Consider the following 16,860-nt stretch of genomic DNA (forward strand, 5'->3'; position numbering starts at 1 on the left):
CATTTGCACCTATTCGTTTTAAAGATAAAGGTTAGGATCACGGTTTTCTGACCACATTTTGTCCAAGGTTTCCTCTCTTTTATACAGCTGTTATAAATAGCTGCCATTTGTCGGACATGGTCACTATTCGAAATAAACATGTCCACTGTATCATAACATATTGTATTGCAAGATTGTGGGCATATGCTTTAAAACACAGGGCTGACATAACTTATAGGGAGCTGAAGAGGCTGCTGTTGAGGTTTCTGATGCATTTGCTGTTGTAGAAAAAAATAGTTTTGTAATGCTTAAAATATAATTCTCTTCTAACCATCTTTTGAAATCATAATTTTATAAAAAATGATAATGTTAATAAAAAACAGCATTAATAAGTATGAATCGGAGGATGAGAAAAGAAGAACTGTTTTACCAGCGTTTTGATGGCACTCCGCTGTAAATACCCCCATCAGGACAGATAACAGCAACTGTAGTTGCATACATTTTGTAACATTGAAATGAATGGGGATAGTTCACGTTTGGAACTATCGGACGCTACAATACGCGATACTTCCGCATTCCATTGTTCTGCCGGAGGTCTATGTGAGTGTCGTAACTCTCGTATATTCACCTGCTCTGGGACAGAGGAGCGAGGATACGTAGAACCACGTTATCTCTGCGTTAATGCAAAGGAGAACAGTGAACAGTTGACCATCAGTCAACATGCTGGGGTTTTTGATTCTCGTGTGGATATGCGTCTTCATCTTCTTTCTTTTTATCCGTATTCCAAGACCTAAAAACTTCCCTCCTGGACCTTGCCCAATCCCATTTTTTGGAAATCTGCTTCAGCTCAACATTAACACCCCTTTGAAAGACTTTGAGAGAGTATGGTATTATTTATCTTTATACAATTTATACAATCATTAATGGTGTTCACAGTTTAGAAATGGCATTGATTTGAAATAACCAGCTTTTATAAAGAACATTTTGATCCTAATGCTTAATGCTATCCTAATACTTTTTAGCTGGCAGATCGCTATGGAAAGGTTTACAGTCTGTACATTGGATCGAGACCTACTGTAATGCTTAATGGTTTTGAGGCTATGAAGGAAGCTCTTGTTAATAAGGCGGTAGAGTTCGCTGGACGACCACAAGATCTCATGGTCAACCATGTCACAGAAGAAGCCAGTGGAAGAGGAGGTAAATCCACCACAAACAAGTGCAGCTGAAACATTTATCTGCCTAAAAATGCCTTCTCACATTTATACCTTTGTACACACTGAGGTTAATAAATATCTTGATGTTATTTGCTCCAAATAGAAGTCAAAGAGCAACTTATTACCATGGCAGCTTTAAAAATTCCCTTGGTATCACCACAGCGCATCACTCACAATGTATATATTACTATAGGTATTATTTTATCTGACTATGGCCCTGATTGGAAAGAACACAGGCGCTTTGCTCTCATGACCCTCAGAAACTTTGGCCTGGGGAAGCAATCCATGGAGGAGAGAATTCTGGGAGAGATCACACATATTGTTGACAAACTGGAAAAAGCTGTTGGTAAGAATGTTCTCATATTTAATTTTTAATTAAATGAAGGTATTTTGAGAAATGTCTCAGTGGTTTTGTGTCCGTACAATGGAAATCAATGGGGGCCGATGTTGTTCGGATATCAATATTCTTTAAAATATATTTTGAACATACAGGTTTGGAACGACATGAGGGTGAGTAGATGACGAGAGCATTTTTGAGTGTACTGTCCCTTTAAGAGGTTGTATTGACGTTCAGGTTAATGGACATGTACATTGTGTGTTTTAGGAAGTTCTTTTGATCCTCAGACTATGTTCCATAATGCTGCATCAAACATCGTCTGCCTCGTCCTGTTTGGATCCCGCTTTGATTATGACGATGAATTTCTCAAAACATTTATTCACATCTATACAGAGAATGCAAAGATTGCCAATGGACCATGGGCCATGGTGAGTAAAGTTACATATAAAACTACTGTTATGTCATTTTGGTCATACTGAATATGACATTACACGTATGGATTTTGGACCCCCCCATTTTAAAATGGATTTCCATTTTTTCTCCTCAGATATATGATTCATTTCCTTTGCTTAGATTTCTTCCCTTGCCCTTTAAGAAGGCTTTTGCAAACGCTAATAAAGCCAAACAAATGTCATCAAAACTGATCAATGAGCACAAGAGGACGAGAGTCCCAGGAGAGCCGAGAGATTTCATTGACTGCTATTTGGATGAGCTTGATAAGGTATGCATGTGCCTGAATGAGAATATAGAGTTTATTTTTAATAGGGCGTGTTTATTATATATTATCCCTAATCGTTGGATATCTTAACATCACCAGAGAGGAAATGATGGTTCCAGCTTTGCTGAAGACCGACTTAATTTGAACATTTTGGATTTGCACTTTGCAGGCACTGATACCACTTCTAACACCCTCCTCACTGCATTTCTCTACCTCATGACTCATCCTGATGTTCAGGGTTTGTATTTCAACAACACTGAGATTGAACCAATTGTGATTATTTTGCTCTATGCTATTAAGCTTAAACATAGGTAAACATGTCCTCGTTTTTCTTTCAGCGAGATGTCAGCGAGAGATTGAAGAAGTTCTGGAAGGTAAAGATCACGCGTCATTTGAAGACAGACACAACATGCCGTACACACAGGCTGTGATTCATGAAGTTCAGCGTGTTGCTAACACAGTGCCACTGAGTGTGTTTCACTGCACCACCAAAGACACCGAACTGATGGGTTACAACATCCCAAAGGTGAGAAAACCTCATTTTAATGTCAACTTTTCATACTTTATTGAAAATCATTTAGTTTTTCTGCTTTACTGTTTTTGTAGGGAACTCTTGTTATTCCCAATCTTACTTCTGTACTGAATGAAGAAGGTCAGTGGAAGTTTCCTCGTGAGTTTAATCCAGACAACTTCCTGAATGATCAGGGCCAGTTTGAGAAGCCTGAAGCCTTTATGCCCTTTTCTGCAGGTAATACTAATTTAAGTATTTTTATTTTTATTGAAGTCATACTGGTTAAAATTTTTGAACGATTTACATATGTACTGTTCATACTTCATTTTTTTATAGGGCCCCGTGTGTGTCTTGGTGAGGGTCTTGCTCGCATGGAGCTCTTCCTGGTCATGGTCACCTTGTTGCGCCGATTCCAGTTTGTTTGGCCTGAAGATGCTGGGGAACCAGATTACACCCCATTGTTTGGCGTCACACAAACACCCAAACCTTACAGAATGCACATCAGGCTCGTAGAGCCAGTCAAATAAAACTAGATCTATTTTGCAATGGATGGATTGATTGTCATTTATTTATAAAATAGTATGTATCATCGGGTCGGTATGGCCAGTTGTGCCGGCCCTCTACTGTACTTACTTTCACATTTATTTTGAATCACTGCTTTACAATAAAAACGATCCAAATTAAAAAAAATTTGTACCAGTTTATCCTATCAAGATGCTAAGTTGAAACCGCAAATGTATATACTACCTAATTGATTGGTCAAGTCATGTGATGTAAAAGGTTGTGGTTAAAAAGGTTAAGAGGTTTAACAAAACTTAATAAAAACAAAACCCCACGAGGGGGTAACATATCAGAACAGGGGAATATAATAACAAGACAGACCTCAGACTAACTACACTTAAACAAGACTAAAATTTACTTCTGACATGAACTACAAATAACACATGACTAGACTGACACGGCACAAGAACTCACCAAACAAATCACAATGGACCAGCACAGAAGACAGAGGGGCATTAAATAAGGGAACAAATCAAATCGGGATCAGGTGTGGGGCATGATATAATTAACAGCAATAACTAGGGAACGAGAGAATTGGGAACAGAGACGACACCGGAGAGAGTATATGGCAAGCCATACGGGCCAAAAATGCCTCTCTCCACATTAAACATGAGGTTTTGTCATGATCCTGCCACTATCCTAAGAGAAACCTGACAAGATGTGGCATAATCATGACAGTAAATGATCAGTGGGGTCCTTTGGAAACGTAAGAACCCTTGATGAGCTTTGAACTGTGTGTTTTATGATAAAAATACTATTCCAACCTTTTATATAACATTAATGACCCAGAATTGTTCAGATACCAGTTGTTCTGGCTAACCATTAATTCAACAGTCAACACAAGGCAATTCAGTTTGCTTTCAGCAGCAGATCAGTCAACATGTTGGGCTCCTTAACTCTGGTGTGGATATGCATCGTCCTCATATTCCTCTTCAATCGGACCCAGAAGCCCAAGAACTTTCCTCCTGGACCTAGACCTCTTCCAATATTTGGAAACCTGCTTCATCTAAACATTGCCAATCCCTTGAAAGATTTTAAAAGGGTATTGTATTAGTCACTATATTTTTGTTCTCTTAAATCAAAATCATTAATCTTTTGTCAAAACAACATATTTTTGAATATTATTTTCCTTGCAATATTTTCAGTTTTCAGAACAATACGGGAATGTTTATGGCTTATTTTGGGGCTCAAAACCAGCTGTGGTTCTTAATGGTTTTGAGGTCATAAAGGAAGCTCTGGTTACTAAAGCTGGAGACTTTTCAGGACGCCCACAAGACTTCATGACCAATCATATGACAGAGAATAAAGGTTAGTGCTCCGACAAAGAATAACAGGTATTATATTGACAAGACAAATCAAAGTATTATATGTTTGTTAAATCATGTTTGGGAAATTATCATTTATTTTCTCTGTTACCCGTCTATTTGCAATGCAATTTTGAGTGATTCAAAGTTATTTAAAGATGGTATAAGTCATAATTACAGTTTTTAAATTCACAAAAGCTTAAAACTTACATCAAACTTTGACTACAGGTGTCATTTTGGCTGACTATGGCCCTGGTTGGAAGGAGCATCGACGTTTTGCCCTCATGACTCTGAGGAACTTTGGTCTTGGGAAGCAATCCATGGAGGAGAGAATTCTGAAAGAGATCTCACATATTGTCCATTGTCTGGAAAAAAACACAGGTATTTATTTTTTATTACAAACATTTCTCCTGCCAAATGCCAAATGTTTTAAAATGGAAACATACTTTACAGGGGGAATTGTGACTCCTCAGACATTATTTCACAATGCTGCATCAAATGTTATCAGCTTGGTTTTGTTTGGAACACGTTTCGATTACAAAGATGAATTCCTCACGCGCTACGTTCAACTCAGTACAGAGATTTCAAAGATCATCAATGGACCGTGGAACATGGTGAGAAAGATTTTGGATCACAAAAAAAAACATCTGTTTGAAAAAGCAGTTAACCATTGCTGAATTAATAATAGCGGGAAATCATGTTACAGCTCATTGGAGATTGTCATTGTAGAGAAATGCTATAGAATTGTATTAAAATGTCAAATATTTCCTTTTTTAACAGATATATGACACATTTCCTGCATTGAGAAACATGCCTCTACCATTTAAAAAAGGATTTGAAGTCATGGGAGAGCTGAAAAACATGACTTTGAATCTGATCAATGAGCACAAGAGGACGAGAGTCCAAGGAGAGCCCAGAGACTTCATTGATTGCTATATGGATGAGCTTGATAAGGTGAGAGTTTGTATGTTATAGTATATAATTTATTTTGCATAATTTAAACCATGCCAACACATTTTATATAATACAATAATAATATAAATGTCTCTCAAATTGTTATGCGGAGGTTTCAAATGAACAATGTGTATTAAATTAAAACCAAACCACAGAATGTTGTGTTTAAAGTCCCTGTGAACCAAAAGTTGCAATAGTTTTTACTTCCCTATTCTGACACATTTCTGAATGAAAATGCGTTTTAAAGGTGAAAATTAGTGGGCGTCGTTTTTCACTGCGAATTGATAGGATGTGTAAAAACATATTGATTACGGAACGAAACTGGCAGCAGACTGACAGTTGAATGGGAGGAGTTAACGGATGCTCCGGCCGAGGCATCTAATTTACATAATTTGAGATGGATCGTCATGTCAGGGTGGAAGTGAAGTTTCAGATTTTAATTGAAGATTTTGAGGGCACATTCATTTAAAAAAGAAAATGGCCCACATTGATAAACTATTTCCTGTAAACGCTGCAATATTTCATGAAAAGAATTGTCATGTTTTGTCATGATGACTGTGCGAGAACAGAGGATACAGAGACTCCGATGCGGGTTCAAACAAGAGGTGATTTATTAGGTACAGTTCAACAATAATGCACCAGGCCTCACCGTCCTCGAAGACAGGAACCACGGAAGTCCATGGGGGAGAGACTCGACCCCCCCGGAGAGCAAAACCACCCAGGGCGCGAAACCACGCAGGGCGATTGGGACAAGTATGGCTCACAAGAACCAGAGGAGTCCTCGGGGAGAGACTCGCGAGTGACGCAGACACCGAACACGTGTAGAGCTGTCACTCCACGTGTTCGACAAAACAAAGCACACACCCACAGGAAAAGCCATGACAAGACTGAGATCATGACATTTTTGTATTTCACTGGGACTTTAAGACTCTACTGAATGATATCTTCTGTTCACCAGAGAGGAAATGATGGTTCCAGCTTTGATGAAGCCCGGCTCATTATGTACATTGTGGATTTACACTTTGCCGGCACTGATACCACATCCAACACCCTCCTCAGTGCATTTCTCTACCTCATGAATCACCCAAATGTTCAGGGTCTGTATTTTAATAACACTAATATTACCCTGACTATAGTAATTATTTTGCTATGCATTAGCTTATCGCAAGTACATTTAAACTCGTCTTTCTTTCAGCGAGATGTCAGCGAGAGATTGAAGAAGTTCTGGAAGGTAAAGATCACGCGTCATTTGAAGACAGACACAACATGCCGTACACACAGGCTGTGATTCATGAAGTTCAGCGTGTTGCTAACACAGTGCCACTGAGTGTGTTTCACTGCACCACCAAAGACACCGAACTGATGGGTTACAACATCCCAAAGGTGAGAAAACCTCATTTGAATGTGAACGTTTCATACTTTATTGAAAATCATTTAGTTTTTCTGCTTTACTGTTTTTGCAGGGAACTCTTGTTATTCCCAATCTTACTTCTGTACTGAATGAAGAAGGTCAGTGGAAGTTTCCTCGTGAGTTTAATCCAGACAACTTCCTGAATGATCAGGGCCAGTTTGAGAAGCCTGAAGCCTTTATGCCCTTTTCTACCGGTAACTGTTCAGAAATATATAGCAGGAAGAGAATTTTTTTTATTGTTACTCTGATCCTGTTCAGTGACCAGTGTACATGTACACATTCTTTACAGGCCCCCGTGTGTGTCTTGGTGAGGGTCTTGCTCGCATGGAGCTCTTCTTGGTCTTGGTCACTCTTCTGCGCCGTTTCCAGTTTGTTTGGCCTGAAGATGCTGGGGAACCAGATTACACCCCATTGTTTGGCGTCACACAAACACCCAAACCTTACAGAATGCACATCAGAACCCGAGAACTAGTCAAATGATACTGATGATAACATTTTGTCAAGGTGCATCGATGAACTAGCCTATGTGTATTATACTAACTTGTGTCATATTGCCCTAACAATGAAAACAAATTTTAATGTGTACAGTTCAGCTTTTTTGGTAAAGATCTACCTTACTTGGCCTATATGGCTGACCTTTTCTAAATAAATTTGGTTTTGTGTTTGCAGATATATTACAATTCTGAAAAACATAATTGTCCTTTTTATCTGTTGTAGGCGCTAAATCCAATACTCTAAGCTACTGAGTTGTTTGGTCCCGGGACTTTAGGTTCCTCGTGTACTGTTGTTTGCTTTTTTGTTTCATCTCCATAAAGAACGAACAGACCATTTCTTGTTTGCATCACCATATAGTTTATTGGCCCACACCAGCGACGTGCACATGAATTTTGAGGGCCAGTTGCTCTGACCTGAAAAAAGTTTTTCCACCTCGGAAGGGCAACGTGAGTCCAGAAGGGCATATGGGCAGTTTCCCGGGCATCCTGAGCAACCCCCCTGTGCATGTCCCTGCTCCACACCAACGTGTATACTCCGATTATATCTAATGTACGTACAAACTTATGAAGCTTACGATGAATTACTTGCGATGTTTCGCTTTGCGTTTGCGTTCAAAAACCTTATTGCCCTTGAAAATTTTATTGTTTTTTATTCCTTACCTTGACCAGTTATTTTCAAAATCACCAATGTTTTTAAAAGTTGCTTTCTTGTTAAATAAAATCATAATTTTCAGTATGCAGAAAGTTGTCAAGGGATCAAGATATGTTGTGTTTCTTAATGGTTTTGAGTTTAGAAAGGAAGATCTGGTTACAAAGGGTGTTGACTTTGCAGAACATAACACTCAATTATATTGTTACAGAATAAAGAAGACCATCCGCTAGACCTTTATATATAGAACTTAGTCAACACTCTCTCTTGAATCTATGTCGGGTTGATCCAGTAAGAATTTTTTAATTATTTGTGAAGGTGCAAGATTTATTCATGCGGTTGTCATTTACGATCACTTTCATAGCTGCTTCTTATCTAAAGTATCAGCTAAACATAAATGTTAATACATATGGTGTTAGGTATTATGTTGTCCCACCAGATAAGCTGTTGGAGGAAGACTAACATCACAGTTTTAATAAAGGTATTGTTGTGGTTGACTATGGCCCTGTTTGGAAGGAGCATAGACGCTTTGCTCTAGTGACTCTGAAGAACTTTGGCCTGGCGAAGCAATCTATTGAAGAGAGAATTCAGGGAGAGATTTCACACATTGTTGCTTATTTGGAGATAAGCACGGGTATTTATACAAATAGTAAAACATATTCCACATCCTGCAATTGCATTTTATTTTCTACCCAGCTCGATCACTTAAAACATTCTTTTAAATGAATATACAAAAATTTACAGGAGGAACCGTGAATCCAAAAATGGTTAATAAATGATTGAATCAGAAGTACATTTCTAATCTGTGTTCTATGAGCTCAATATGTGTGTAAATTATTCATTTGTTGTGATTAGATGTCATTTTCTTCTGCTTCAGGGAACTCTTGTTAATCCTAATCTCACTTCTCACTTCTGTGCTGATTTAAGAAGGTCAATGGAAATTTCCTCATGAGTTTAATCCAGACAATTTCTTGAAAAATCAGGGCCAGTTTGAGAAGCCTGAATCATTTTTGCCCTTTTCTGCAGGTTATACTAAAATAAAGCACAGACCAAAAGTCTGAGAAAACTAGTTGTATTTTTATAGTTAAAAAAATAAAAAAATATTGAACAGTATAATCATTTTACTTCTTTGAATAGGTTCTGTCATCAGATGTTTAATAACATTGTTGTATATTACAGTGCAAAATATAACTTGAACTCCCGATAGAGGTTTCTTATTGGAGTTTATGACTTGTTGAAACATAAATGTTGCATCATTTTTCACACTTCTGCACTAATGTCATTTTTTACGTTGTTGTTCGAAACCATGTGCCCTGGAGACATTTTCACTGTATCTAGCTGTAGTTTGAACCAGAGTAAAGGTTAAATGCAGGACAAATGTTTATGTTGGCTAATCATTATAGAATTTACAAACAAATAAATATAATTTGATTTGACCGTAGTTTATATAGTTAATATAATATCCCCAGTTTTGTAAATTAAATGTATTGCATTTTGAAACTGGATTGTTTATAAAATGTTTTGATAACAAAAACTTTATCAGATGGTCCCCTACCACCGCTTCCCTTGTTGAAATGTAGTGACACATGACTTTGCAAACGTGCAGGACAGCCTGAGTGCAGTGGAGCGACAACATGCTGGGCTCTGTGATTCTGCTCTGGATATGCATTTCTCTCCTATTCTTTCTCATCAGAACCCGCCGCCCCAAAAACTTTCCACCTGGACCAAAACCCCTCCCGATATTTGGCAACCTGCTACAACTTAATCTGGAAAATCCAATGCCGGATCTTGAAAGAGTGAGTTAAAGACTGCATGATGTTAAATATATGCTTCATGGTCAAGATTCATGTATGATTATACACAAATGCTCTGAAAATAATGATTATTTTCTATTTTGTAAGATCTGATGTTTGATATTCCAAAATGACGTATTATACAAATGATATAACATTCAGTTTTCCTATTACAGCTACACATGTATTCAATATTCAATTGAATGAATATTATACTAATTAAATGCATTTTATTTATTTCTGGGAACAGTTGTCAAAGAGATTTGGAAGAGTTTTCAGTCTTTATTTTGGAGGCAGACCAGCTGTGATACTGAATGGATCAGGAGCAATGAAGGAGGCGCTGGTCACCAAGGGGTTGGACTTTGGTGGGAGACCACAAGGCCTCTTACTCAGCCACCTCACACGTGGAAAAGGCAAAGTTCAATAAAACACTGAGACCTTATTACATGATTATTTCTACGTATACTTGTTTCTTTAGGAGCTGGTGTTAAACCAGGTATATAATCACTGTACAGACACGTTTTGTGCATTTTATGTGATTTTCAAGTGAGTGTGAGCTTTACTTTGAAATTCGTCCAACAGAAAAGGGATAGTTCACTACAAATGATAAGGTGTGTTCGGTTAGATATAGGACACCGCAAGAACCGACAGGGGGGTGAGATCACATAACCGCGAGAGAGAGTCGGGAGCCGACTGCTCCATTGAATTAAAATGATGTCATCCTCCTGTCGTTGTGCAGAACACAAAACAAGATATTTTGAATAATGTTGGTAACCAAACAACAATCACACCCGTTGACTTCCATTAAACACAAAACCACAGAGACATTTCTCAAAATATCTTCACAGCAGAAAGAATCATATACATATGTTGAATGCCTCGAGGGTGAATAAATGATACATATATATTTTAGTTCGAACTTGAGGCTCTTCCACTGTGTATTTTTGTCCAAATGTGAAACTTTGGTTTTTTCAGACTTTGCTCACCCTCATGTTGAAAAATAGAGATTTTACTTCTTACTTTTTCAGAACACATAAAGCAGAATGTGACCGATAGCTCCAGTCCCCGTTTACTGTTATTGTATAGAAAAAGATGCATTAAAGTGAATGGCGACTGAAGCTGTCCGTGCTCAACGTTTTGCATGTTACGTTCTACATTAGAAGAAATGAAACCAATGTTCGTGATGTTAAATATCTGCAGGTGTCATCATGGCTGACTATGGTCCTAGTTGGCGGGAGCATCGGCGCTTTGCACTGATGACCTTAAGGAATTTTGGTTTGGGAAAGCGAACAATGGAGGAAAGGATTCTAGAGGAGATATCTCATGTCAGTACTTACCTAGAGGTCAATGCAGGTAGCTTGGCTGAATCGTAATAACATATACAAAACGTTCATAATTTAAATTCACAGTCTAATTGTTTTTGTGTGTGTGTGTTTTGTGTGGTCAGGTAAATCTATTGACCCTCAAACTCTGTTCCACAACGCTTCTTGTGACATCATCTGCTCAATTTTGTTTGGTTCTCGATACGAGTATGAACATGAGTTTTTCCAGACAATGATAAAAATGATGTCCGAAAACTCGAAGATTGCTAATGGACCATGGGGCATGGTATATATTTGTTATATTTTTCTTTCTGTATGTTACAGAAAGTAGTTTCAAACCTCACTATGGCAATACCATATTACTTAGATACATATTATCATTCCATTTTATGATTTATCAGGAATTTGACCACTTTTCCATTGTTTGCAGGTGTATGACACAATGCCCCTGTTGAGATATCTTCCTTTACCCTTCCAGAAAGCTCTGAGGGATTACGATACAGTTAAAATGTATGTTTCAGGCATCGTAAATGAGCACAGGGCAACTAGAGTGCCAGGAGAACCACGTGATGTGATTGACAGCTATCTGGATGAAATGGAAAAGGTTATAGTGGGATATTAAAAATAAATTTTATAGAAAAGTTGTTTAGTAATGGCGTTCTCACTGACTCAATGGTAGTTTTGCATTCTATTTCTTGATGAAGTTTCGCTGTCTGGTGTTTTCGAATATAGAGAGGTGAAAGTTCTGCCATCTTTGATGAAAGCCAGATGATGGTGTTGTTGCTTGATATTCTCTTTGCTGGAACCGATACCACATCTAACACCCTCCGATACGCTGTGCTGTGCCTTATGACTTATCCAGAAGTTCAAGGTTTATAAGTTCAACTTTAAAGATTGGGTATTTCATATTTGGAAATAATGATGTAATTGACCTTTTTTGCCGAAATGTGATTTCATTTGCTGCTCTTCTTATTTGCAGAAAAATGTCACCTTGAAATGAATGGTGTTTTAAAGGATAATGCGCAAGTCTCTTTTGAAAATAGACACAACATGCCGTACACACAGGCTGTAATACACGAGTGTCAGCGCATGGCCAGCACTCTTCCTCTGAGTGTTTTTCACTGTACAACCAGGGACACTAACCTCATGGGATATCAGATTCCTAAGGTGGGAGTTTTAATAACCTTTAATTAATAAAGTGTTTTAAAACACAATGTAATATCTATGTGAACGAGTGGACAATACATGATAATTGATGTTTTATTTTGACATCTCAGATCCCGCTGTCCTAAAAAGCCAAACAAGATAAAATATCTTGTTGGACCATATTTAGGTTTGTTCAAAAGGACCATTCGCGTTTACCTACTTTTTCTTTCTTGCAGGGAACGCTCATCATTCCTGACCTCTCGTCTGTGCTCTATGAGAAAGACAAGTGGAAGTTTCCTCGTGAGTTTAACCCAGCCAACTTCCTGAATGATCAGGGCCAGTTTGAGAAACCTGAAGCTTTTATGCCCTTCTCTGTCGGTAAGATAACATTGTTTCTGTTTAGCATTGAAAGCTTAATTTAACTGTCACAGTGAATTTATGTATGTGTTTACCGTGTTCATTCTCATGTAAAGGCATGAGTTATGTATAATAAAACATTTTACTCCAGGTCCTCGCACTTGTCTCGGGGAGGGTCTGGCTAGGATGGAACTGTTCCTAATTCTGGTCTCTCTGCTGCGTCGGTTTCAGTTTATTTGGCCTGAGGACGCAGGTCAACCAGACTTCATCCCTGTGTTTGGAGTGACACAGGCACCCAGACCATACAGGATGATTGTGAAACTTAGAGAGACTAGGAATGAACAATAATAAATAATAATACGTTTTGGCTGACATTAGAATTTAGTGAAATCAAAATCAGAAAGAGATTTATTGCCAAGTGGGTTCACACAAATGTTTATTTGGTGATTTTATAGATTTCAGTTAATGGAATCCAAATGCAACGAGTAAAATAAAGAGTAAAATGAAGAATGGAAAAATGTAAGAAATAAAGGGACAATTGTATCGAATGAATAAAGTACACATTTAGAGGCTAAGATTTACACAGACATCTGCATTATGGGCCAGAGAATGTCCCAAAGAGGCGACAACAAGTGTTTTATGATGCTTTTTAATTGTGTGATGACGTGCGCTTTGTTGAAATAATATATAGATCGTGTCATATGTGCCTAAACATCTCCAAATATTAAAAACTATTGTTTTTTCATCAATGATTATTTTGTTGTATATTTAAGAATAAACACCACAGTAAAATACTTGAAGTATCAATACTAACGTTTTGAATGAGTTTCATGAAAAACTAAGGTGTGACATAATAGTGTTAAAGTATTGACAGCATTTTTTAGGTGAACTGTTCCTTTATGATGAATGTTAATAGTTCAGGTTGTTTAAATACACATTTAATTCAATTCCTGATTCGTTTTCTCCTTTTGCTCTTTTAATACTAGAGCTGTACTTCTTTAGGTAAAGCATGTTAAATATATTCTCAATCTTGTCATAAAAAATAAAGCATTTGTTTCGATGTTAAAATACATAGATGTGGATTTATTATTTTACATCGAGTAACTGTCCAGCGAGTGGCGCTAATGCCAGTTTTTTCCATTCTTCCGTTTTACACGAAGAAGAGAACAGTGCTCGTCACGTGGAGCCAAAAAAATACACAATTATTGAACAATATTGTGCGAACATCATAAATGTTTACATGTGTATAGTTATATCTCATTGACCAGCTAGTTTTGAAGAAATGGCGACAGATGCTAAAAGGACAAAGGTAAAACGAACTTTTCGAGGTCATAGATAATGATAGTTTATAATTCAGATAACAATACATTTAGTCGTTGTGTCAGAATCACATAAAGCATAAATGTTCTGGGTGTTCTAGATGTAAATCTGATCAGTCTGCATGCGTCTTTTCAGAGAGATGGTGACAGTGATGTGGACCCATTGAAGAACTTTATATTGTGGTGTGAAAGTGGGAACTTGACTCTCAGTGATAAGGTAAATCTGTGTCTGTGACCTTATGTACTACTAAATATAGGATTATACAAGCTGATATCATGATAAATAAGCTACATACATCCTTAACACTTAATATTCAATATTAAAAACAGTAGATATGTCTTCAGGTGTGCTTAAGTAAAGAGGGCACTGTTGCACAGTATGGAATGCTTGCCAAAGAGGACATTGAAGAGGGACACGTTTTATTCTCCATACCCAGAGATTGTCTTCTGCATCAGGGCACAACTGCTATCGAAAAGGTGCTTGAAGACGGTAAGAGAACAGCTGTTTACACTTCACTTAGAAATATAAAAAATCACGCATCAGGGTTTTGAAATGGCCTTTTCTTTAGGTAAGAAATCTTTGGAGAGCTCTTCAGGCTGGGTTCCTCTTCTTCTATCTCTCCTTTACGAGTACGAGTGTCCGCAGTCACACTGGAAGCCGTACCTGTCCCTCTGGCCAGACTTTAGCATACTAGATCATCCCATGTTCTGGTAGGAGATTGTGTATATCTTAACATACACGCTGTGATTATATTTTGTGCTTCAAGTTAACGTTTGTGTTGGTTTTGTTTTGAAGGGCGGAGGAGGAGCGGGATCAACTTTTGAAAGGCACAGGAATTCCAGAGGCTGTCAAAACTGATCTGGAAAAACTTCAGGCTGAATATACCAACATAGTACTTCCGTTCATGAAGTCCCACCCGGATCTGTGGGACCCTGAGAGGCACACGCTAGAGCTCTACAAGAGATTGGTGGCTTTCGTGATGGCCTACAGGTGAAGCTCCTTGCACTCTCACATCAAGAACAGAAATGTATAAAGTGGACACATGCTCAGTTTTTTGACTCAAACTGAATTGTTGAACATCAGCTTTTAAAAAAATGTTGTCAAAATACACTCAATTCCATAACCTTTCACGCTCTTAGTTTTCAAGAGCCTGTTGAAGATGAAGACGAAGACGAAGAGAGAGTACCCAACCCACCAACAATGGTGCCCATGGCTGACATGTTAAATCACATCTCTAAGCACAACGCCAATCTGGAATATACAATTGTAAGTGTTGAAATGAAATTTGCATGTTTGTTTGTGCATTTATGCATTGTAGATATAGAAATATCCAACTGCAACCAATTTTTTAGAAACTGTTTTCTCTCGATCATCTACAGGATTGTTTGAAGATGGTCACTGTAAGGCGTATTGAAAAGGGGGAGGAGGTCTTTAATACATACGGTCAGATGGCAAACTGGCAGCTCCTGCACATGTACGGCTTTTCAGAGCCATTTCCAACCAACAGCAATGACACCGCAGACGTTCAGATGTCCAGTGTGTACAAAGCAGCAATGCAAGGTATTCCTTAGCCCAGTTTAGATTAACATAACTTTCAAAGTTGTTTAGGGCTGATGAACAGTAAAATACTTCTTATTCTTTTTTATTGCAATTACAGCCACAAAAAGTGAAACAGACAAGCAGCTTTTAATAGACAAGTGGAACATGTTATCTGAGATGGAGAATGTTGGGGAGAAAGGGGTTTTCATTTTCGGTCAATCTGGGTGTCTCACCTACAGTGAGCTCTACACAACAGTCAAGGTGAGTCGAATTTTGCTGAATTACATTTTTTTGGAATTACTTTTTATGATATGTTTTCAACTGAATCGGGTTTTACTCCTGTCTGTCTGAGTAGGTTCTCTGCATGTCTCCACAAGAGTTTAAGGAATTTTGTGAAAATGAAGGTTGGGAGGATGATGATGGTGAAGAAGATGATAAAATGGAGTATGCATTGAGTTTCGAGGGACTGACGGAATTGACGACAGAGTGGAAACGGCTCGTGCATGCAGCGGCGGGACTCGCACTGGACTCTTATTCTGAGGATGTAGAAACAGACGGAAGACTGTTGGGGGATCAGGAAGCTCTGGGTAAACTCAGTAGCAGGGAAAGAAGAGCGTTGCATGTGCGGTATGGTCAGAAGAACATCCTACAGCGCCTGCATCAGCTCACCAAATCCTCAGACTAAAACATCCCTTAATCCTTATACTGGGCATTCTGTGTAGCGCTATATCATTTTCAAGACACAAAAATATGTAATGTATGGTGTAAATTTGATATTTTTTAATAAATGATGGTGCTCAGAATTTTTGTGTTTGTAAGGGATTGGAAAACACATTTTCTGTGGTTCATGCTTGAAGTCCATGGCAGGTGAGAAAGACCAAAGGTAGGCATGATAAATATAACAATAAAATTGTACCAAGTGTAAGCGAATAGCACGGTTCACACCACAACGGTTACACATGATATTTTAGTGGCCGTTAATAAGGTTGCTTTAACAGGTCCTTGTTGCGTTGGATTTGGTTGTTCTTTGTTGAATTTAAAAGGTAATTTTATTACATTATTTTGTGACTTAATTCAGAGAACAGGAACACATTTTGAGTTCAGAGTTGCCTTGGCTCAGACGCTTAACATTTATTTAGACGTTTTAGTCAAAGGTAAATTAATTGTGAAGTAATGTCATATAAATGAGCAGCAGTGTCTCCAACTCTGCTCAACTTTACTTCTATTGTGTACCACGCAATTCAAGAAACT

General features: G+C 38.0%; 4 protein-coding genes across 6 annotated transcripts; all 4 read left to right on the top strand.

Moving 5' to 3' along the window:
• Positions 1-566: 566 nt before the first annotated feature.
• LOC306890672 (cytochrome P450 2F2-like) lies at positions 567-3,441 on the top strand. Its single transcript, XM_079450565.1, has 9 exons — positions 567-861; positions 1,002-1,176; positions 1,387-1,539; positions 1,798-1,958; positions 2,078-2,251; positions 2,348-2,486; positions 2,587-2,774; positions 2,855-2,996; positions 3,096-3,441. The coding sequence occupies exons 1-9, from the start codon at positions 700-702 to the stop codon at positions 3,284-3,286; spliced, it is 1,485 nt and encodes a 494-aa protein (XP_079306691.1). The 5' UTR covers positions 567-699; the 3' UTR covers positions 3,287-3,441.
• A 406-nt stretch (positions 3,442-3,847) lies between these two features.
• Positions 3,848-9,397, top strand: LOC306890670 (cytochrome P450 2F2-like). 3 transcript variants are annotated; one of them, XM_079450562.1, is made up of 10 exons: positions 3,848-4,026; positions 4,174-4,362; positions 4,466-4,628; positions 4,853-5,005; positions 5,078-5,238; positions 5,405-5,578; positions 6,537-6,675; positions 6,774-6,961; positions 7,042-7,183; positions 7,279-9,397. In XM_079450562.1, exons 2-10 carry the CDS (start codon positions 4,201-4,203, stop codon positions 7,467-7,469), a joined length of 1,473 nt encoding a protein of 490 aa, XP_079306688.1. In that variant the 5' UTR covers positions 3,848-4,026; positions 4,174-4,200; the 3' UTR covers positions 7,470-9,397. The 3 variants fall into 3 exon arrangements, with proteins under 3 accessions (XP_079306688.1, XP_079306687.1, XP_079306686.1); XM_079450561.1 differs by having other exon boundaries at positions 3,911-4,026; positions 4,188-4,362; XM_079450560.1 differs by having other exon boundaries at positions 3,914-4,026; positions 4,155-4,362.
• A 143-nt stretch (positions 9,398-9,540) lies between these two features.
• LOC306890531 (cytochrome P450 2F2-like) lies at positions 9,541-13,814 on the top strand. The gene is made up of 9 exons (XM_079450323.1): positions 9,541-9,928; positions 10,176-10,338; positions 11,126-11,278; positions 11,373-11,533; positions 11,678-11,851; positions 11,980-12,118; positions 12,227-12,414; positions 12,630-12,771; positions 12,902-13,814. The coding sequence occupies exons 1-9, from the start codon at positions 9,767-9,769 to the stop codon at positions 13,096-13,098; spliced, it is 1,479 nt and encodes a 492-aa protein (XP_079306449.1). The 5' UTR covers positions 9,541-9,766; the 3' UTR covers positions 13,099-13,814.
• Positions 13,815-13,843: 29 nt separating this feature from the next.
• On the top strand, positions 13,844-16,562 carry setd6 (SET domain containing 6, protein lysine methyltransferase). The gene is made up of 9 exons (XM_079450325.1): positions 13,844-14,059; positions 14,206-14,286; positions 14,415-14,559; positions 14,639-14,780; positions 14,866-15,060; positions 15,210-15,336; positions 15,450-15,630; positions 15,728-15,870; positions 15,965-16,562. Exons 1-9 carry the CDS (start codon positions 14,033-14,035, stop codon positions 16,292-16,294), a joined length of 1,371 nt encoding a protein of 456 aa, XP_079306451.1. The 5' UTR covers positions 13,844-14,032; the 3' UTR covers positions 16,295-16,562.
• The last annotated feature ends 298 nt before the right edge of the window (positions 16,563-16,860 follow it).

This window comes from Barbatula barbatula (assembly GCF_947034865.1).
Source record: "Barbatula barbatula genome assembly, chromosome: 25".
NCBI classification, from domain to species: domain Eukaryota; kingdom Metazoa; phylum Chordata; class Actinopteri; order Cypriniformes; family Nemacheilidae; genus Barbatula; species Barbatula barbatula.